This window comes from Anser anser (genome assembly GCF_964211835.1).
Source record: "Anser anser genome assembly, chromosome: 16".
NCBI lineage: Eukaryota > Metazoa > Chordata > Aves > Anseriformes > Anatidae > Anser > Anser anser.
The window spans coordinates 2,142,658-2,163,473 of NC_139737.1; the positions used below are offsets into that span (position 1 = coordinate 2,142,658).

The following is a 20,816-nucleotide window of genomic DNA, read 5'->3' on the forward strand; positions in this document are numbered from 1 at the left end:
TATTTATTTTCCCATCCAGAGGAAGATTTGTTAGCTCCTTAAGGAGCTGGAGCTGGGCTCTGCTCTCTCGCTGGGTACTTGGGGTGCTGTGGCTGGGCGGCGCAGGGTGCTGGGAGCAGGATGCCTCCCGTCCCGTGCCGCTTTGCAGGGAGGTGGGCGTGCTGCGCTGCTGCAGCCGCCTCGTTTTAATGCAGGGGGTCTGCAGAAGCAGCCGGTGCTGGCGCAGCCCTTGCTACCTGCTCAGAAGAGAAGCCTGGCAGCAAGGCAAGCTGCGCCAGAAACGCTCTGCTTTGCTTTCCCACTCATTTCCCCGTGCTTCCCTTCGGCTATTTTTGTGGGTATTTGTGTCTGAGCAGAATTCTCCTTCCCCCGGCAAGGAGAACCTCGTATGGAAGGCTCCCGGGCTGTACCCTGATGGTGCATTCCCCACCACGCCGGGTTTCCGTGTGGATCCATCACCGTGACTGTGCAGAACGAGCAGCGCTGGCACTCAGCGCTGCAGGGCTCGCCCCTGCTCCTCCGGGGTGCTTCACATCCCTGACCCAAACCTTCTGAGCTGTGCCCCGAGGCTGGAATAAGGGCGAGAAAATGAAATGAGGTCCGGAGGTTTCAGCATCGGACGGTAACCCGAGAGTCATGGTGCTGTGTGAGGAACAGAGATATAAGGGCTATAAGAAATAAGAGCTGTGATGCCAACTGGTGTTTGGCATAGGGTTTTTGGGGGTGGAAGGTGATGTCAGAGGATCTGTAGCCCCTCCTTGCCACATCTGAGCTGATGCACATCCATTTTGAGTGGCTGCATGCCCCTGCCTTGCCCATTTACACCAGTGCTACATGCCTCCTTTGCTTAAAGCGCATAATAACATACATGTTAAGGCCACGACTCATTCCAAAAGAAGGACTTTCAGGATTTTCCTGAGCACTGAGGAGACATGCGAAGGGACTGCTAACGGGGTCGGTACACTTCAGAAAGAGCCCCACAGCTCCTGAACTCCCTTTGTTCCTTTTCTCACTGCCCTGAACCTGGATATATTGCATGACAGAATGAAATGATCAATAAATAGAACAACATGGTTATGTATCTTGGCAACGATGATGCTAATCAGCCATGTAAACTGACTTTGCTCTCTCTCTCCCTTAAAGCAGCGCAGTCCCAGCTGTCTGCAGCGAAGGAGTGATGTGGGCTCTCTGCAGCCTGGGGCACCCAGACCGCCTTTTCCCCTGCCTTGCTCTGCGAGCAGCCGCTCCCTCTCCTACTGCAGTCAGGGTTTCTGCTTCAGTGACCAAAAAAACTTATTCCCTGGAGTAGAAAATGCACAATAATACCCCAAACCAGCTACGACACCTTCACCCTAGGAGAATGCCTCTCCTGTTTAGCTTTCAGGGTATTTGCTCCTCTGTCCTTGAGCTGCTGGTTGGGCCACTGGAAGCAAATCCCCTTGCTCCTTGCTGGCGCTGCTTGGGATGCTCCTGAGTAAAGTGCAGGTTGGATCATTTGTGGCTCCATTATGGTGTTATGCATGTCCTCGCTGCTCGTTCCTGCTTTACTCCCCAGTCCTTGCCTCCTCCTGCAGTATTAGGAGCTGGGTGGCAAATCCGGCCTGCAGAGACCATGCCGGCACCAATTTCTGGGAGCACTCAGCCTGTCCATTAATGCAGCAAAAGGCGTTTTTCCTCCAGTGCATGTTACTGGTGCAAGGGGCCGTAGCTCCCGTGGGGCTGGGGAGCTGCGAGGAGCCCTCCTGCCTGCATGCATCCACCACTGGCATCCAGCCTGGCAGCGTGCTCGGGAGCCAAGAGCCGAGCAGCACCAGCCCTGCCAAACAGCAGATTTTGAACACGGTGAGGTGAAGGATGAATTGGCAAGAATCTAAACAGGAAGCTTGATTTTTTAATTTTTTTTTATTTTTATTTTTTCCCAAGGAAACCGCTGGCAGAATTAGCATGTTTCCACATTTTATTTTATTTTTTTTTTGTTGCATCAGCTCACCTTTCTGCTGGCAGCAGAGAGGAGACCCGACAAAGTTTGCAGCAGCTCTACCCAGGCTATGAACATCGATTTTTGTGTGTGTTTTCAGTCTGCCATGTGCTGTAAGTGCTCTGAAAGGACCATGCCACGCTGATTCACTCAGTGATGAGGAACAAAAACACAAGCCATGCAGTCGATGGGTAATCAAGATTAATGGCTTTTCAGCCTACTTTCCCCCATGAAATGAATCCTGCGTTGTGACTTGGCTGTTTAACGTTTGCTCAATTTTAAGGCATTAATGGCAACTTCTCCACATGCACAGGTCATTTGTTCACGCATTTTGGACTTCCCCTCGTCTGGCATCGCACTGCTCTTGCTTTGCTTAACCACAGAGAAAATTCCTGGAGATAATCACTCGCCTCCGGGGATTAAGCTTAAAAGAGCAGAAAACGAGCCCAACCTCTGGCGCTAGCATTTATCCCTGCTCCCTGCATTCCTGCGGCGGTGGGGCGGAGGGGATGGCAAGCCGAGCAGGGCTGCTCTCCCCACAGTTTGCTTTGGCATCTTCCCTGGGGTTTAGCTTCCATGCATTTTCCTGGAAAAGCGCCTTGTGTGTTAGGGATGGAAGTGAGCCTGGCGAGGCTCTGACCTGTCTCATCCCTGCTCCTCCCGCAGCAGCCACCAGCCTCCTCTGCCTGGCTCCTGCTCAGCCTGGAAGGAAGGAGCTTTGCTGAACCCAGCCCACAGCACAGGGCTGCCCTCCTTCTCCACCGCACAGCGCAGAGAAATGTAATTACACCCGCATCCATCGCATCGATATGAGGCAGCAGCAGGCTGGGTCTCTTGGGACACTTCATCGCATTGAAATCTGACTTTATTAATTACCGGCCTCTGATCTCATTTGAAGGTTAAGTTTATGAAACCGAATCCTTATTTTTTCTGCGTTCCTTGTTCATCTGCCTTATTGAATTTTGTCCAGGGGATGTTTTGGGCTTTAGAAACTCCCGAGCTGCCTTGTTCTTCAGCCGTGAGCTGTCCAGGGAAAGCTGCAGAGCAGGGGCAGATGATGATGTACAGAAGCCCTGGTGAAAGAGCGAGAGATGAATTACAGCTCGAGGAACTGAAGATGGGGACATGTCCCTGCTGGGAGCTGTCAAAGGTCTTTTGCTGGAACAAAGCTGCGGTTTATTTTGCCCTCCTTGGGGACTCCCTGTCCCCATGCGGGAGGTGCCGAGGGGACACAGGCCGGGGGTGGTGGCTTACCAGAGCCACGGTCACCTCCGCTCTGGGAAAGCTTTCCAGCTGCCTCTTTATGCAGCGAGCACTGGATTTGGCTTTAGGCACTTATAGGAGTGCCTGTTTTTTATCTAGACATCAAATATTATTTTTTTTAAAGGGAAAATAGCCGCTAAACAGCTCTTGAAGCTTCGGGCTAGTGCCTAATTCCACTCGAAGAGCTTTGTTAGATAATTGTAATACTTTTCTGAGAGAAAATAGAGCAATTGAGGCTCGTAATTAAAAGCTATTCAGACAGCTTTGATCTTTCTCTCTGCATCTTTACTTACCAAAAGCAAATGCCATCGAGAAACTCCTGGCAATATTTACTGCCACTGCACTTGGTGTTTTCCTTTTCCCTCCTGTCCTCCCAGCACAAGTGAGCCGAGGGTGGGAACGCCGAGCTTCGAGGAGCTGAGACCCTCTGAAGGCATCAAACTGGGCTCGTTTCTCCCCAAACTAGCAGCAGACGTGGGGGGCTCACTGGTTCCTTGGGTTTGCAGTGGGAGCATCGGGGGCTGGTGGCACATCAGCACCTTTTGTCCCTATCCAGATGACACCCAGGGGCCCCCAGCATCCCATGGGCGACAATGCAAATGCTATGGACAAGCCAGGCTGTACAAATTATCTCCCTTGGATGGCTTTTAACAATATCAGCTACAGACTCTTCTGCTTCATATCTACTGTATTCCTCTATATAGAGTTTTTGCTCATCCATTTTTAATTTCTCTTCTCAGTTTTTTTTTTTTTTTTAAATCTAAATATGCTTGAGAGCTGGGCCTTCATTCCTCGCTGGAGAATTATTTAATTTCTCACCCAAAATCGTGACCAGCAGCAGGAGACGGTGTGAGACTGCTCAGGTACCAGGGGATTACAGCTTCGCGGGGGAACGAGCTACGGCACAACTCCAGCGAGCCCAATTGACCGAGACAAACAGAATTTCTTGCTGCAGCATGAAGGCTTAAAAAGCAACAGTGATTTCGGATCCCTGCTCCATGTCTCAGGTGCCTGCATTTAAAGTCTGTGGTGGGAATATGAGCCCTCATTCCTGTTTCTGGGGTGCAAAATGCATCTTTTTCCATCTCCTGAGGCTGACAAAGCACAGTCCCCCAGTCCCCAAGGGGCAGGTGATGTCCTGATGTCCTGCCTGGCAGGGGGCAGGCAGGAGTCCCTGCCTTCCCCCACCTGCTGCAGCACGCAGGAGGAACCCGAAAGCCCCCAGCTCCTGCTGTAGCCAGGGAGCTGCGAGGTTGCCCAGCACCTTTGCACTCATTCAGGCATTCCAGAAGGAAGCTCATCTTCGGCTTTGGGGCTGAGCCGGCTTCCCTGCTTGATGCACGGCCAGCTGGAAGGGGCTGGAAGGGAGGGAGGGTTGCTGGTGGAGCCCCCTGCAACCCTGGGGACCCTGGGAGAGATGCTTGGGTTAGCAGAGTGATAGCAGGGGATTTATTAGGTGACTCGTTAAGGGCATTTATTTCCCTGCCTCCGGTGTTCAAGGCACGGCTAATGCTTGTCTGCAGCAAACCAGCCCGATTCAGACGGATGAGCAGGCGTGCAGGGTTTTCTGCAGGGTGAACTTGTGCAAAGAGCAGGGAAGTGTCCCCTCCGCCCTGATTTTTGCCCTCCCAGCAGCAGCAGCAGCAGCAGCAGCCAGGCTCCGGGTGCGTGCTCAGAGGCTCTGCCCAAGCACGCAGCCTCGCAGGCTCCCTTGCGTGCAGCCCAGCAGTGCTGCGGAGCTGCAAAGAAAAGCGGAGAGTGCCGCTTAGTGCCGCGGGGCTGCTGCAGCACAGGGCGCCGTTCGGCATGCACGCCACCATCTCCTGCACCCGTGGCAGCAGGACATCCTCCGCACACGGGGGAGACCTCGGTCAGAGCAACCCCTTCCTCTCCTTGGGCACCCCATGGAAGCAAAGAGGAGCTGGGGCTCCTGCCTCGAGCGTTTGACAGAGAAAAGCAGGGCTGCAGGCAGGATGCTGACAACAGCATGGGACCGCTGGGACCCCCCGGCCAAATATCTGCTGGAGGATGCGGAGAAAATGGGATCACACCTTTCTCGGCTGTGCTCAGACAGGAGGCTAAGGTGCAAACTGAAATACAGGAAATTCTGTTCAAATGTGGGGAAAAAAAAATACTGCTGCGAGGGTGGTGCAGTACCCAGAGAGGCTGTGGCTTCTGCGTGCTTGGAGATATTTAAAACTGGAGTGGGCACGGTCAGGGCAACCTGCAGCAGGGGCTGCTTGAGCGGGGGATGTCGGGCTGGGCGATCTCCAGAGGTGCCCCCAACCTCAGCCATGCTGATTTTGTGGCTGTCGTGAAACAGGACTGAAAGGGAAAAAGCTCCATCAATGACACTTGGCTCTGAACGAGGGTGATTTCAGCTCGACAGGGGCTTTGCTGCCTTTCCTGCAGACCTGACGCCGACGAGCGTTGGCGTTGGACCTAAGCGGAGAAGCCGGGTGCTCGGTGGCACCCCAGGAGCCAGCTTTGGGGACCCCGAGGTTTTTTTCCCCCCCTCCGGAGCCTGTTGCCAGCAGATGGCAGCCGTGCTGAAGCGGTGGGTGCCTGTCGCAGCCCGGGTGCTTGTGGTGCCCTGTCTCTGCTCCCAGGGGCCTCGGAGCACCCCAGCACCCTGCTGCTGCCAGCACCCGCCTCCTGCCCTCGGGAGGTGGTCGGGACACGGCCCCCAGCTTTCTGCCCAGAATCAACCACCCGCATCACCCCAACCCTCCAAATTTTTCCAAAATTAACACTTTTATTATAGAGAAGGCAATACAAATGACTTTATGTTCACAAATCCCTTTCGGTTCTCTAAAAGGGAAATGTGGAATTGCCTTTATGATGTATCAAAGGCTGCTAATTATGGTGCCAGAGCCCTGAGGGCACTCACAGGCCTGAATCACCCTGAGCGGCCTCACCTGGGGGCTGCCCCAGGCCCCCACCCTCTCCAGGAACCCATTTAAGCTGGGTGCTGCCACCAGAGCCCTCCCCTCCTAGTGTGGTCTCCTGGATGGACCTTGGCATGCACCCTCCTCTTAATCCTTGTTTTCTGGGAGAACCTACGTTCTTGGTATCTTGTCTCATGGATGGGCTCAGGTAGGTGCGCTGTAGCTTGTCTCTATCCCCTATTCTTTTGATTCACCCATTCTGCGCCTTCCTGGCGGGGGGACGGACAGGTCAGGGCCCAGCTTGGTGCCTTTAGGGCCAGGGAGCTTTCCCTGTCCCAAGCTGAAGAAGGGAAAGTGAGGAAAAGACAGGGAAAAAAAGCTTAAGTGTGTCTCATTGTAAATGAGACCTGAGTTTTTTTGAGAAAAACATATTTTGTAAATTTTAACTTAAAACAGTTAATATAGACCCCTAGGGAGGTTAAGGGGTGTGAGACCAATCTTGCCCCAGGCAGGCCCCTCACCACAGCCCTCCAGGACAACGAGTGCTGTGCTCAGCTGGGCCTGCTGCCCTAACACAAGGGCTGGTATCAGGTGTTTTTTAGGGTGACGATGACTGCAGTGGGTTTTCAGTATTGCTTCGGTTGAAAATTTCCCCTCACACTTAGCAAGGCGCTCTGGTGGCTACACCACTGCTCCTGTTGTACCGTGTCCTGCAGGTTGCCTCCCTGACCTGCAAACGGGGGAAACACTGAAACAGCTCGAGTGCTGCAAGCTGGTCACAAATGTGCATAAAAACTTTTCTGTAAAAAACTTTTCTGTAAGCTAGCGCATGGGTCTAGTAGCATAGATAAGAGCTTACAGGTATTTTGGGGCAAACGAGGTACCTATTTATAAGTATTTAATGTTATATGCGTAGATATTCACCTGTGCTTTGAGCTGGTCGGGGGAAAGCCATGGTGAGGGCAGCAAAACACCTGATTCGTTTGTGGCTTACAAAACACCTGATCTGTTACAAATTGGTGACTTCTGATTTTACAGTAGATAAAATGCAATGCATATAGCAATGACGTGGGACAAGTAGCACAGGGTTTCTTCAGAGAAAGAGGGACCAGTTTTTTCCCCATGAAGTTTATTTCATCAGTCACTCTTAAATAAATATATATTTGACATTTAACAGAAACAATTAGTTAAAAATAATTTCTAACACAAAATACTACAGTTGCTGAAATATTTATACGGTGTTGGATATCACTTTTAAGACACAGGTTTTGCTTTTTGGTTTAAATTTAACTTGTGTTACCAGTTCAGGAAAGAAGAAATCTGGCTGTGGGAGTGCAATAAACATCCCTCAGTCAAAAACAAGGCCATAACACCTGTGCACATGTGAACATGAAATATTCTTCCAAATACTCATCTTGCATCCTCTGTTTTGTTATGACACAAAGTGCGTGTTGGCTCTGCTGCATCAAACCATCCCCCAGATAACACAGCTGTTGAGAGCTGAACAACCCCTTAATCTGAAAGCTGCTCTTCAGCTTCTCTGTGCTGTACAGCAGGTGGCAATAAAGGACTGCCATGGAGCAGAAGCAAACTGTTAAAAGGGAAGTTCTGTCCTTAGTGCTTTGGGGTGTGTGATTAAAAATAAGAACGTAGTGATGCGATTCTGAGATGTTTAGGGATGCGGAGAGGGGAAAATGCAAGACTGGCAAGTAAGCAGGACAAAATTTGGGAATGATGATAGACATACACATACATGTAAACTAAAGAGACGGGTTGTGCATTCATTAAGTGTTCCCCTAAGTTTGCAAAGTTGCCCCTGCAGAGCTGTGGGAGGGAAGGGATCTGCGAGCCCTGGCCCCGTGCTTAAGAAGTTCTGCATTCCAGCATCTTCCGGAAACTTTTCCGAAAGCTGTCATCCAGGAAGGCATACAAGAAGGGATTCAAGCAGGAATTGGCATAGCTTAGGCTGGTGATGAAGTAGGATATGCCAATGACCATGGAGGTCTGGGGCAAGTCAGTGGTCAAAGCCACGATGGTGGCCAAGTGGAAGGGGGTCCAGCAGAAGAGACACACGGCCAGGACGATGAAGACCATGATAGTGACTTTCTTCTTGGCTTTGTCCAGGGCTTTAGCGTTAGAGTTCAAGTGCATGTTCCTCAGCTTGTACAGCATCATGGTGTAGAGGATGCAGATGGTGGATACTGGAATGGCGAAGCCAAGGATGAGGGTATAGATCCTGCTGGCTTTGAACCAAAACCTTTCGGGCTTGGGGAAATTTAGACCACAACTCTTGATCTCCAGGTCATCCACATAGACGTTAGCAAAGACAATGAAGGGGAGAACTATGATGGTGACTAGGATCCAGATGCACAAACTGACGATCCTGGCTGCTCGGTACGTACGATGTGGCATCCTCTTGGACTTTACTGTGGCCAGTACGACCAGATACCGGTCTATGCTCATGACAGTTAAGAAATAAATACTGGAGAAGATGTTGTAGTGGTCTATGGACAAGATGACCTTGCAGAGGACTTCTCCAAAGGGCCAGTAGTGCAGGAGGTGCTCAGCAATATTAATGGGTAAGACAAGTGTGAACAAGTCGTCAGCTATGGCAAGGTTCAGGATGAACATGTTTGTCACAGTCTTCATCTTAGGAGCCTTGAGGATCACATAGATAACAGCGGTGTTGCCTGTGAGCCCAACAGCGCAAATCACGGAGTAAATCACAGGGAGGACAACATAGAAATCGGCTGCTTGCTCTTGGAAGGAGAAGTTGAACCTCATGCTGCTGTCTGGGTAGCAGCTGTTGCCTGCACTGCTGCAGGTGCTGTTCAGACCATCCCAGAGAGAGCTGTTCCCCATGCCTGCTGGTCACAGGCTGCCCTCCGAAGTCACTGAAAGCCTTGCTAGCCCAGGAGGGAGAACCTTTTATCCTGTATGGTACAAAGCTGCTCTATCATCTAGAATCAGGTTATTTCCGAAGAGTGAGTTGAGGCAGCATGGGTAATGTCACTTACCTCTGTTTGCTACCATGGGAGAAGTCAGATTTTTGAAATGAGCAGGAAAAAAAAAAATTGAATGATGCAGAAAGCTCCATGAACAAAGCAAATACGGATTGTATCTCCCTATGCAAGTTGAACCTCTCCTCTCTTGGAGAGGATGTAGGTGAGCCGTGGCTTTTCTCTGCTGGGGAGGTGAAGTGGCTCCTGTTCAGCCATCTGCAGCACAAGTCCTGGGGGCTGCAGGAGTGAGGAGGGCAGGGAGGGAGCTTTGTGCCCAGCCGGCTTCTCTCAGCTCTCAGAGTACTTGAGGGCTGGCTGCTCTCCCACTTGCAGGGCTTTTTTTTTCCATGTCAGAGCAGAAGCGTTGTTGTATTTAATTAATGCCTTTCTTTGTGCTGGGGACTTCAAACTTGTTTCTCCGGCTGAGACTGCACGCACAGGGAGGGAGTTTCTGGTGCGGCTGCTCCTCACACCAGGGGTCCCCTATCAAGAGAAGGAAGGGTGAAAAAACAGAGTTGAAGGAATATTTCTAAAACGCAGTTAAAGAGGCTTAACCCACATGTAAAGTAACTTTTTAAATTGTGTATAGGTTATGGTATCAGACCATGCTCACTGCATGCATTTGTGGCAGTACACAAAACTTGTCACAGACAGAAAAACCTGTGAATCTCCAAAGTTCAGGGCTATCCAGACTGAAAAAGGGGGGGAGTACCCTGAAAGCAAATCTGCTTTAGAGTCAAAGCAAGAATCCCCCTGTCTGTTTACACCTCCCTCGCAGCTTCCACCTCCACCGCTATTGCCTGACCCATGCTTCCGAGAATTCCTCCGCAGGGAAGCGAGCAAGCAGCCGACCCCCTGCCAAGATCAAAGGTTTGGCAACTGGTCCCCAGGCTCTGCAGAGAGAAGTGCCTCGCTCCGCTAGCGGTGGCACGCCAAGAAACTGAGCTGGAAGAGCAGCGTTGGGCTTGGAGTGCCCCTTACCTGGCGAGTGGCTCCGGCTGCCTCCGGCACCTGCTGCTCCGCACGGCTGAGCCTCTTCCCTCTGCTCCCAGCCGGAGGAGGGTCCCCGGGATGCTGACGTTACCGGTCCTTGCAATCATATCAGCATGGTGCCTGTGTGTGCATCGCACGTCGGAGTAATTAGCACTCCTTCTCACCAGGGAAAAAAGGGGGGGAGAAAGTTCTGTCCGTGCTGGGCTATTTAAATAGGGAAGGAGGGAGATGCTGGCGAGCGGCTGTTGCACCAGGGCAGCTCTCTTCGGGAATGGGGGAGAGGTTGGGGTGCACAGGCAGCACCCAGGGCTGTCACGCTGTGGCTGTTTGAGTGAGGGATGTGTGAAGTGCTGGTGTGTGTGTGTTAAAATGTTTCACCGGGGAGCACCGGCTGTTTTTAACCAGGGAAGATGCACAAATGTGTGTGGAGGGAGGGAGTGGGAGGAGGGTACACACCATTACAGAGCTCGTAATGAACAAATAAACAGACATACCTTGCCAGATCCCTGCAGGCTTCAGCTGCTCCGGGGGAGCTCAGCTGACTTCCCCGCAGCTGGGTCCATCTCTTGGAAATGCAGCTAAATCCTGGGATGTGCTTGGTGAGGTGCAGGGGTCCTGCGAAGCCTGGCAGAAACACACTCAGGTTAAATAACAAAGCCAGGAACAGCATGAGATCCCTTCCTTTTCATGTCCCTGTAAAAAGAGGAAAAAGGAAATCGAGGGTCATCTTGGCTCTCCTTTAGTCTTTTAAACGCAGCACCCAGCTGGAGGTTGCCTGACCTTTGTTTTAGAACCAGGGGAGAGGAAATGCAGGCATCCAGCAGGGCTCTGCCTGCCAGCGCGCGGTGTCATTCCTGAACCAGGCGGTCACTGGTTCAATGAGCCCCGCAGCCAAGGGCTGCGTTTGACTTTGTTCCTTTTTCCGTGGGTGTTTACCCTCTTCTGGCAAGGCTCCTGTGCACCAGTAACTGGGATGAACAAAACGCTTTGCACTCAGAAGTACCTCCTTAAAGGCCGTGGGTATAGCTGACTTTTCAGCAGACAGGGATTTTTTTTTCCTTGCCTGGTGTACAGCTCTTGCAGATGTTTTCTGTATCTCTACCAAAATCCCACCAGCTGTTAGACCTTGGCGAAATTAAACAAAGTGAAGTTTGCCCGCAGAATATCCATAGCAATGATGGGGGTGTTACTTCAGATCATAGACCCCTAGAGCTGCCCTCGTGTTCTCTTGGGGAAGTTTTTTTAAGTAGTTGTAAGGGAAGCTGGGTTTGGATGGGTCTGCAGTGGGAAGGCATTTTTTTGGGGGAATCAGTTGTCATTGTCAAGGAAAAAGAAATACTGGAAGACAGAAAATTTCAGGAGAACGAAATGTCAAATTTACTGTTTGCACAGAGGTTCTCTGGGGAAAAATATTTCTAACAGGAGGAACCTGAGCTTGTCAAACTTGCCCAGATCCGAGCTCAGTGTGTGCAGGCAGGCAAGGGCTGGATGCCCAGGGCTCCTGCAGGTGCAGCTGATGTTCAGGTGAGCCCATCACTGTGGGAATATCACCTGGGGGCTGGATCTACCCACACTGCGAGGCTGCTTGGGAGCATCCTGGGGATGAGCTTGGGTGAGCCTGGTCCCACTCCTTGGACTCTGACCTTGATCTTCCTTGTGATACGCGGTGCCCTCATTAGGGAGCACCTGCTGCTGCCTTACGGGTTACAGCTCACTTCGTTTCCAGCGCTTTGAGGAATAATTCTCTCTGGATGAAGACAAGGGGGAGCCCCATTAGTGCTGGGAGACGGAGGGGAGCGGAGGAGCTGACGCAGCTCTGACAGTGTCACCGTCTCTTCTTACAGGGCGTGACTTGTTTGCCTCCAAATTAATTCCCAGAAAAGAGGCTGGCAGCCTGAACAAGCCTTTCAAAGCAAAATCCATACGGCGGATCTTGCGCACGCTACCCGTCTGACCTTAGAGCAGCTGTTTTCAGTGTGAACAGTCAGGGTGTCCCTTGCACGCAGACCACATCTCACGGGGGGAAGAGGCCAGTGAAATTTCCTTCTTTCTTTCTTGCAAATTGTACCTTAAGGTGATGTGGAGAGGTGTGAGGACAGAGGTATTGCTTGTTGCTATTGAAAGGTAGAAGTATTGTGATCCTGATCTGTTCCTCAGGGCAGAAGATTGTGTTTGCAATAAAAATCCTTGTATATTCCCGCATAAAGCACAGGGATCTGGGAGAGCTGAGAGGCTGTCCTTTCACTCCCCTCCTTCTTACCTTGGAACTGGCTTTTGCACGAAGCCCTGAAACCGAGCACCAATTTCAAGTTGCTGCTACAAAGGGTACAAGCTGCGTCTTCCCTCTGAGCTATTTGCACGTGTCCTTGTGCAAAGAGCCCTGTCACCAGCACGGTGCAAGAGGGACAGGGTTTCTGCCCTGTCAGATCCATGTGATGGAGATGGTTTTAATTCTTGTAACCCATGTTGATAGCGTGCAGCTTGAGTCAGTGGTGCAAAGGGGAAGAAAGCGATGAAGAAATGATGAAGAAAGTGTCTGAAAAGATGGGGCTTGCAGGGAGGGTGCAGTCACACAGACCAGGTGTGGATTTGGATTACTCCTGCTTTCCTGGATGCCTGAAGGGACAGCTTCACTTCCCAGCTCTGGAAGAGGAGGACTTGTGCAGTGCTGGGCTCGGCCTCTGCCCAGCAGCAGCGCTGGGGTGAGACTGGAGCTCCTGCAGCCACCAGGAGTCCTGGGGTTGTTCCCGACCTGATAAGATGGATTCAGTTCCCCTCTGAGGGACTGTTGGGGGCAGGATCCTGTTCCACTGGGCTCCGGCTGCTTTCAAAGAGTCAAGTTCATCTCCAGGACACAAATGTGCGATCAATACGCTGCTCACCAAAACAAAATGTTCTCTGCTGACTGTCTTGCAGACGCTGGTTATTAGGGTGATTTATTTGTATGAGGTGCTGTGGCGCTGCAGGTTGACATCCCAAACCGACTATGTCAAACCATCTGTAAGCGATGGCTTCTGGTGAGCCATGACAGTGTGAGGTTATTTATGGTAGGACACCTTGGAGCTGCTTGTCCTGAGCTGCACTGGTTCCTGCCTGGGTGTTTGTGAGATTTGGACACCATTATTCCCAGTAACCTCCTGCTCCTCCTCGGTGTGGCACTGGCTTGGCAAAGGAGCAGTTGGTGAGTGTCCAGGTGAGCTGAAAAGGAGAAATCCAGGCTTATTTGTCACCCACGTGCTGGGTGTTTCTGCCCTTGACCATGATCCAGGACATCTGCAGCAGCTTCCCAACCCTTCTGGGCCAAAACGAGACAGGTTGGCTTGGGTGGGAGATGGTGCCCACCTCGTGGGACGTCCCTAGGAGCCAGGTGGAGGGTGCTGGTTTTGCTGGGGGATGGAGCAGACATCTCCAGTGGGAAACTGGTGAGCTGGGGGTCAAGAAAGCGCCTCTGAATGGTGAATACCGATTGTGATGGATCCAGCAGCTGCTGACATCCAGCCTGCCGCAAGCTGGAGTGAAGGCAAAGTGCTGCTGGAGGTGCTTTGAAAAAAGAAAAGGAGTAATGAGTCCTATAAATGGCCTGTTCTTGTCAGGTGAGGGATATATCAATAACTGCTCCATAGCTGCCTCTGCAGGGGAGCGATTAAGATAAATGCTGTGTGAGTAATTTCCTCAGGCCAGCGGTGATGGGGGATGAAAGGCACAGAAGCGGGAGGTGGTGGGTGGCTGGAGCTGCCTGCTCCTTCCTGCGGAGCTGCCATGGCCAGGAGCTTCCTCACGGCTCTTGATAAACCCCAAATCTTCTGCGGGACGGGAGTTATCTTCCGGGCTTTGAGCTCTCGCTGTTCCCTATCTCAGGTTTCTTCCGTCAGCCCATGTGAGTCACGGCTGTCATGCAAGCTGGCTTCAGGACCTGTACCTGCGAGGTAAAAAAACATCGTGTGACAGTGCCTTGTGCTGGGGTGCTCCAGGGTACAGCTAATTGCTTGCTTTCGCAGTCATCTTGGAATGCTGTTAACCCTCGAACCTACCAATTACCACTGAAATGTTAACAGGATTACGTTTTCCTCCCAGCTGTTAGAGCAGATATGCACAACGTAGATATCTGGGGATTCTCCAGCACAGTCCTTTGGTTTGCAGAGGTAGCAAGCAAGGCATAGGGACCCTACTTTAAGCAGCCCTACTTTAAAACGACCAGAATCCTACTTCAAAAGGAGAAATAAAAGCAAGTTAACTATTCTAACTGATGTGTGGAAAAGAAATGGGTGTGAGCAGGTAGAGTTTTGCTGTTCTTCTCCTGGCTCCTCATCCACGAGGCGCTTTCTGGTGACCTGCTGCTGGCAGCCCTGGGGTTCTGCAGGACACGTGTGCTGGCCAGTACCACGCTGCACACCAGCACCCCGTGCAGGAACTGTACCTCATTTACTTGCTATTAAACTGCTTATTGCAGAGCTGCTAATGGCCCTTGGAGCCTCTGAGCCGCTTTCAGGTGGTACAAGTTGCTGCCTTGACTTTTTCTAAACACATCTAAAATGTCACTTCTGGGAGGTCACCCCCTGTCACTCCTGGTCTTGCTTTGAGAGCTGCGTGACTGCAAACCAAGGCGTTGCAACGGGGTTAATGCATCCGCAGAAAGCCAGCACAGAGCTCTTTGGGGATGCTTGCTGGGGAGCAGGCTCTGTGCAATATATTCCAATATCTCTAAGCAACAGCTAAATGTGTCACCTCTTCTGCTTAAGTAGCGGAGCTCGTCTGGCCTAAAAGGCTAATCATCGGAGGGTTATGGAGTGCAAATTGCTGCTGAATGAATTTGCTTTGTTCACTCCAGCTCCCCTTCCCCACTGGTGTTATGACAGTGAAATGACTCATCTCCATGTTAATACCATGTCTTAGAAAAATGTTTTAATATTTTGTACAATGTTCATTGTTTAGATTTTTTTTAAAAGTGTGAAATCTGTCTTCTGGCACAATGCATTCTAGGGTGATTGCACAGAGCTGGCACCTTTCTACGAATGCTCTTCAGGCGAACCAAGATAGCAGGTTATGAGTTTATGATATCATCAGTTATACCTGGGGGGGGGGAAGGGAAAAGTAGGAGGCTGGATTTGAGTGTAGCCAAATGTTACTCTATGGCTTTGAACTAAAATCATTTATTACGGCTCACTTTTGCAGCTTGTGCCTGCCTGACTAGGTCATCGCAATCTGTGTAGCCAAATACCTGCTAATGATAATTCAGTTTTTGAAAGCATGATCCTTGCTGAGTTTCAGCATGAGATGGAGCAAATGAAAGTTGCATAACAGAGGCGAGCCTCAGTAGGAAATGGTGTGTTGTGAAATGACAAAAAAAAATATATATATATATACACCCAAAGGCATTGCTGTGGACTGAGGCTTCAAGCTTCTGGACCCTCCGCACCTGCACTCTATGGGCATGGATGTAACAGGCATTTGGCTCCAAGCAAATGAAGGTAGGGATAGTTTTAGTATGTGTGCCAGAAATAACCAAAAGAGCAGCAAACATAAATCAGTAGGACCTGATTCATCTCCCTTTAAGCTTAATTTGGACCCCAAATCCCAGGCAGCCATAAAGCAACCCCCCCCTAAAATCAAATTCCCTGGGGAAATGAAGCTGCCAGGTCACAGCGTGGTGTTTGCACACTGTATGTGTGCGGGGAAAGCTGCTCCCAGACTGAAATCCTATTGATGCAACTTCAATTCTAGGCAATCAAATCACAGAAGGTGTTTCAGATTCTTGTGGAGGCGAAGCAGGGGGGAAGAAAACACCAAATCTCTCTTCCATAGAGAACAGTTTCTGAAGCATGGAGCTCCCTGGGGCCAGGCCTCCTGCCAGGTGAGTAATTCCAGACAAGCTGATGGAGCAGGAGGAGGCATTCTGTGTTGGAGGGCTGTGTTAGGACCGAATAAATCTTTCCACTCACAATACCAGTGATCCTCAGTAATATCAGAGTGTCATCATACTGGCACAGACCACGTGTGGGCTTTGTGAGATCTGGCTCCTCAATTTCACTTGAAGGTGGACAAAAAGGGTTTCCTTGTAAGCGGTCCGTTCCCACTGGTTCCTGCAGGCTCTCACCGAGGCTCCTTGCCAGGAGGCTGATTTTTGTAATAAGAATTGCTTGCTGCTTGTAAATGCTAAGTGATGCGTTTCTCTGCCTCGGATGTCAGGAGTTACGGGAGCGCACGCCGTACAGAAACACTCCCCAACTGCATCAATAACCTTTTTGTGTTGCTTAGTGAGTACTAGATAACTGCTGAGTGGTTTCATGTCTCTGCAGGTTACTTAGCAATCAATTACTCGTCTGTCCTCCAGAACATCCTAATTTACCGGGAGGATGCGATGAACTCCTCACTGCAATCAGGGGCTGGCAGTGCTGCTCCCTGGCAGGTTCGTGGGCTCAGCAGAACCGTGCAGCAGCTGGGAGTGAGCAGGAATAGAGGTTTTTGCAACCTCTGTGTGCTGCCTTTTGGGGGGTTAAGGCTGAGCATCCTCGACATATGGCCAAGAGGGTGAAGGTGAGGAAGCTGTAGGTCTGCAATAACATCTCTCTTTCCTGAGTAGCTTTGCAGCGCTCCTTGGTCTGCTCCATATGACGTGGAGCTGGTAGGATCCTGCTACAGCCCTGAAAGGGCTGGGAGGTATCCTGGGCTGGAGGGAAACTGGTGTGAGAGGCAAACCATTGGTCCTTGTGGTGCGAATGCCAGCTTGACTGGGCTGCAGGCTTAGCAGCTGGGCTACCAGTTTGTGTGCTGCTCCCTCCAAGCACAAGGGAAGGCAAACTCATGCAAACCATGGTAAAAAAGCTTACAATGGCATGTCTTGTCCCATGTGTGCTTGGAGTTAGCACCCAGGAGGCTCAGCTGATGCAAGGAAACTTAAGTGGTAAAGCTCAGCTGCAGCACGGGGACATGTTTGTCTGGGAGACTGCCAGCAGCCACTTGTCAAACAGTTAAGAGGAAAACACTGCTGTAGGAAGCTCCTCGAAGGGAGCTGTCCTCTCATTTCGTGGTGCAATTGGTTCTCTGGTATTTGCTCTCTGCAGCAGCCCTTTGGCCCTGCAGCAATTCTGCAGGAAGGGAGAGGAGGAAAAAAACTCAGGGAAGTGCCACGCACCTGATCGCAGGGAGCAATTGCACACAGGCCGTGTCTGGGGACAAGCACTAAGGCCTTCCTCAATAATTATTTCTGGTCTCTCACTCCACGGTGATGAAGGAAAATAAGCCTCAGGGCTTTCTATCACCCTGCATTTTCCATCGTGCTGCTCTGTGGGGCCGCTGCTCCTGGTGTTCGCGTCCCTGCTTTTCCTTGCCTTGCTGCCCTGGGGCACCTGAATAATGGAAACTTCATCATTTGGTCTGTATTGAAATCCACAGAGAAGCTTATGGGCTTGTTTCCAGTGTGAAAGCAATCTCAATTTTACCCATTTTATAGGGGGAAAACATAAGGTAAGAGAAAGACAGGCAATCAGCAGATGTTTTTCATGTGGTCGCAGGGAGGGAAAACACAATTACAGTGCGTGAGACACATAGTTAACGTAAAAGCAACAAAAGTGACCCAAATGGCGAGCCAGCAGCAATTGAGCTGGCAGCATTGTCAGTAATGGAGCTGCTCTGATGTGCTGCTGTGCCGGCTCCTTCCCCGCGCACCGGGCTTTTATCGCCACTGCGCATCCCTGGCTGCTACGTTGCTGTCGTGCAGCCTGTTCCTAGAAAACAGGTTGGCTTTTTTTAACTCTCTTGAGCATTCAAGTGAGTCCAGGAGATGTCGGAATGGGTTGATAAGTGGCCCTGCCTTGCCTTGGCTGGTGGGTGTTTTGCTCAAATTGCTGCTTCCCGAGGCTCCGAGCTGTGATGGAGCTGTTGACTCGCTCCCAAGCAATCCCAGGCACGCAGCTTTTGAGGGAGGCGGAATAGCTAAAGAGAAAAATGGGCTGGGAGATCACCTGTTTGGGGGAAACGGCAGAGAAAAGACATGCCTGGCTGAGCTCCTGCCCTCTGGGGTCCCATGGGTGCCGTGGTTTGTTCCTGCCGGGGCCTCCTGGCTGGGCAGGTTTGTCACTGCAGCTGTGCTGCTTGGAAAGAATAAATCGAGGCAAATTTTCCCCTTTCATCTCCTTTTTTTTTGTCAGGAAAACCAGGATGTCTTCCTGCTGGATTTCACAAGCAGGAAATCAATTGCTGAGAGGTTCCCGCTGGGAGATTTGTCTCATGAAATTCATGCCGGTGGCAGAGAGGCAGGCTGGGGAGCTGGAGACGACAGCTCTGTCTTCCTCCTCTCTGCTGCTTTAATTGTTTGTAATGACTTAATAAGCAGCACTAAACAGGAAAGCTGATCCTTCCCTGCAGCAAGCACAGGCATGAGGCGTTTTATTAACTTTCCTAGAGCCTCTGCTTGGAATATCTTTGCTGTATTTTCCTTTCTATGGCCTCAATCCAAAGCCTCTGGAAATTGATAGGAAAGCTGCTGTTGACTCTGTGGTATCAAGGCTTCAAGTACTGAGCCAGAACCAAACCGTGCAATGATCTTGGAGGGAAATAGCATGGAGAAATGGCATAACTCACAGCCATGAAAGTGTCTGTGCCTTGGCACTCTGTGTATACAGATGCATACCAGAGAGAGAGAGCAAATTAAGCATGAAAAGCACTGTTTGCTGAAGGATGACTGGGAATAGCTGGCTGTTCAGGCTGGGAATGAGGAGGAACTCCTGGCCATCAGCAAGAGGAGGAGGATGGAGAGCTGCTGTGCATCCAGCGGCTCGCTAGCTCCAATTTTCAGCTGCAGACACTGCCTCACCTGTGAGTGTGTTCATTGATGGCATACAGGTAAAAACAAAGGAGTTTGCCAATGATAACTTATGGAATTTTGTCCAGTGGTTGCAAAATCCAGTCTTCAATTTACATATTCTTAGAAACGTCCACTGCCTTATACAGAAAATCAAAAGAATTCAATATTCCAGTATTTAAGTCAGTGTTAAGCTACAGCATTGTCCCCAGCAGATGCCACCTCCCTGCCTCACAGGGACTGAGGACACAGCATTGCCCAGTGCCAACAAACCTTTGCCCTCTTATTTGTTCTCGGTAGCAGCACACGGGGCTCAGCAGTGAATGGATGCTCTTCTCTGGCCAGTGGGCATTTATCACCCGTGAGCTACCCTGCAGCAGCGATGTGGAAGAAAAGCACAAAGTGAAGTAATTCACTGGCTGTTCGTTGTGCTGTGCTGTTGCAAGGCTCAGGAAGGAGCTGCGCCTCTGGGCAAACAGCTCATAATGAAAAACTTGTGGATTTGGTCTCTTTAATCCGTTCACAAATTCCTTGCATCCATTCGGATGCTTGATAATATTTCCTGGGAGAAGCATGTCTTGTGCTCGGAGCAGCCCAGGAGCAGCTCCTGAGGACCCAGCAGGAGAAGTGGCAGCGGGGCAGGGACCCCACATCCCAGCTCCTGCCCCAACCTCGGGCTGGGTCCCACGGGTCCCACCTCACCCCTTTGGGTGCCCCCGGTTGGGTTCGCTCGTGCTGGTGCCACAGCCCCGTGCATCCCTGTGAGGCTGCGTGGGACTTGACGTGACATGCACCTCGGTGTCAACAAGGTGACACTTTAACGCTGCTGCTGTCGGCTCGTCAGGCAGTGCCCACACAGCCTGTCTGGAGACAGCTGGGGAGGAGAAGGCTCAGGAGAACCGGGATGAGGTGCCACGTGCCACCCCCTGCTGCCAAGGCCCGACTGGGAGCCAGGACTGGGGGGTGACCCACAAGGGCCAGGCAGGAGGGGCTGTTGGCCGTGTCAGTGACAGACTAATAATTATCTTTGCACAAAGGTGAAAAAGCATCAGTTCGTGTGGCCTGAATAACCAGATCTGATAATTTTTGCTGCGCGTTACAGGAGCTGTGCTGATCTCCTCTGCTCTGAAATATTATCTGTGCAGCTTAGCTGGGAACAATATTGAAGTCCTGAACCTACTAATAAAAGTCACACCCATAATCCAGGAGCAAACCTTTGCGACCCATGTTTGTTGTGGATGAGAAGACCTAAAGCTTTCATTTTGGGTTGATTTCTGCTCTGTACAGAGGGTGCCCAGGTTGCTGCATGGGTGGGAAATGGTGGCTGAGCCAGGTGGGTGCAGGGACATTTTTTGGTGGAAAGCCACGTTTCACAGGGCCATAAAGTGGGTGTCCTGGCACCTTGCGAAGAGGAGAAAATCCTTTCTGCTCAGGCTGAATGGCAGCGAGCTAGATAAGCAGGAAATGAAGCCGGAGGATGGCAACTAGCATAAGACAATCAGAGGGGAAATGACAGCCCAGGTTTGTCTGTGTCACGGTGCCTAAGATTAATAAAAGCAGAGGGGCAGATGGTGTGGCGATCTCTCGTTGCTCACTGAGCTGATTAACGCTGTCTCATTTTTCTTGCTGCCTTTGTCTGTACGCTGACCCACGTTTCTGTATTTGAAGAGGAGCACGGGGCTGGGGCCACGCTCCTCCTGCTGCAGCCTATGTGAGCTGCAAGTGTACTGGTGGTCCTGAACCCACCCGTGCTGGGGGTGCAGCTAAACCCTTCCAAAAGTCACCTCTGGTCAGTCAGGCCTGGTTTATGTTTTCTTGAGTTTGGCGTTGTAAACTTCACCAGTTGTTTCTTTAAAAAATAAAAATAAAAAGGAGGTGTTTGTTAGCACTAG

General features: G+C 51.0%; 1 protein-coding gene and 1 long non-coding RNA gene across 5 annotated transcripts; one reads left to right on the forward strand and one right to left on the reverse strand.

Moving 5' to 3' along the window:
* Nucleotides 1–5,275: 5,275 nt before the first annotated feature.
* NPBWR2 (neuropeptides B and W receptor 2) lies at nucleotides 5,276–12,161 on the reverse strand. Of its 4 annotated transcripts, none has more exons than XM_083801383.1 (3): nucleotides 10,905–12,161; nucleotides 10,113–10,817; nucleotides 5,276–9,614 (listed from the first exon to the last, which is right to left on the reverse strand). In XM_083801383.1, exon 3 carries the CDS (start codon nucleotides 8,989–8,991, stop codon nucleotides 7,993–7,995), a length of 999 nt encoding a protein of 332 aa, XP_083657509.1. In that variant the 5' UTR covers nucleotides 8,992–9,614; nucleotides 10,113–10,817; nucleotides 10,905–12,161; the 3' UTR covers nucleotides 5,276–7,992. The 4 variants fall into 4 exon arrangements, with proteins under 4 accessions (XP_083657509.1, XP_083657510.1, XP_083657511.1 ...); XM_083801384.1 differs by having other exon boundaries at nucleotides 10,113–10,244; nucleotides 10,619–12,161; XM_083801385.1 differs by having other exon boundaries at nucleotides 10,619–12,161.
* Nucleotides 12,162–12,335: 174 nt separating this feature from the next.
* LOC310882517 lies at nucleotides 12,336–19,707 on the forward strand. The gene is made up of 3 exons (XR_014572996.1): nucleotides 12,336–15,164; nucleotides 15,846–15,975; nucleotides 18,272–19,707. It is a non-coding gene; the product is annotated as an uncharacterized lncRNA (long non-coding RNA).
* The last annotated feature ends 1,109 nt before the right edge of the window (nucleotides 19,708–20,816 follow it).

Bases quoted from the DNA above. Each gene is read 5' to 3' on its own strand.
- NPBWR2 (XM_083801383.1), bottom strand. From the start codon at position 8,991: ATGGGGAACAGCTCTCTCTGGGATGGTCTGAACAGCACCTGCAGCAGT.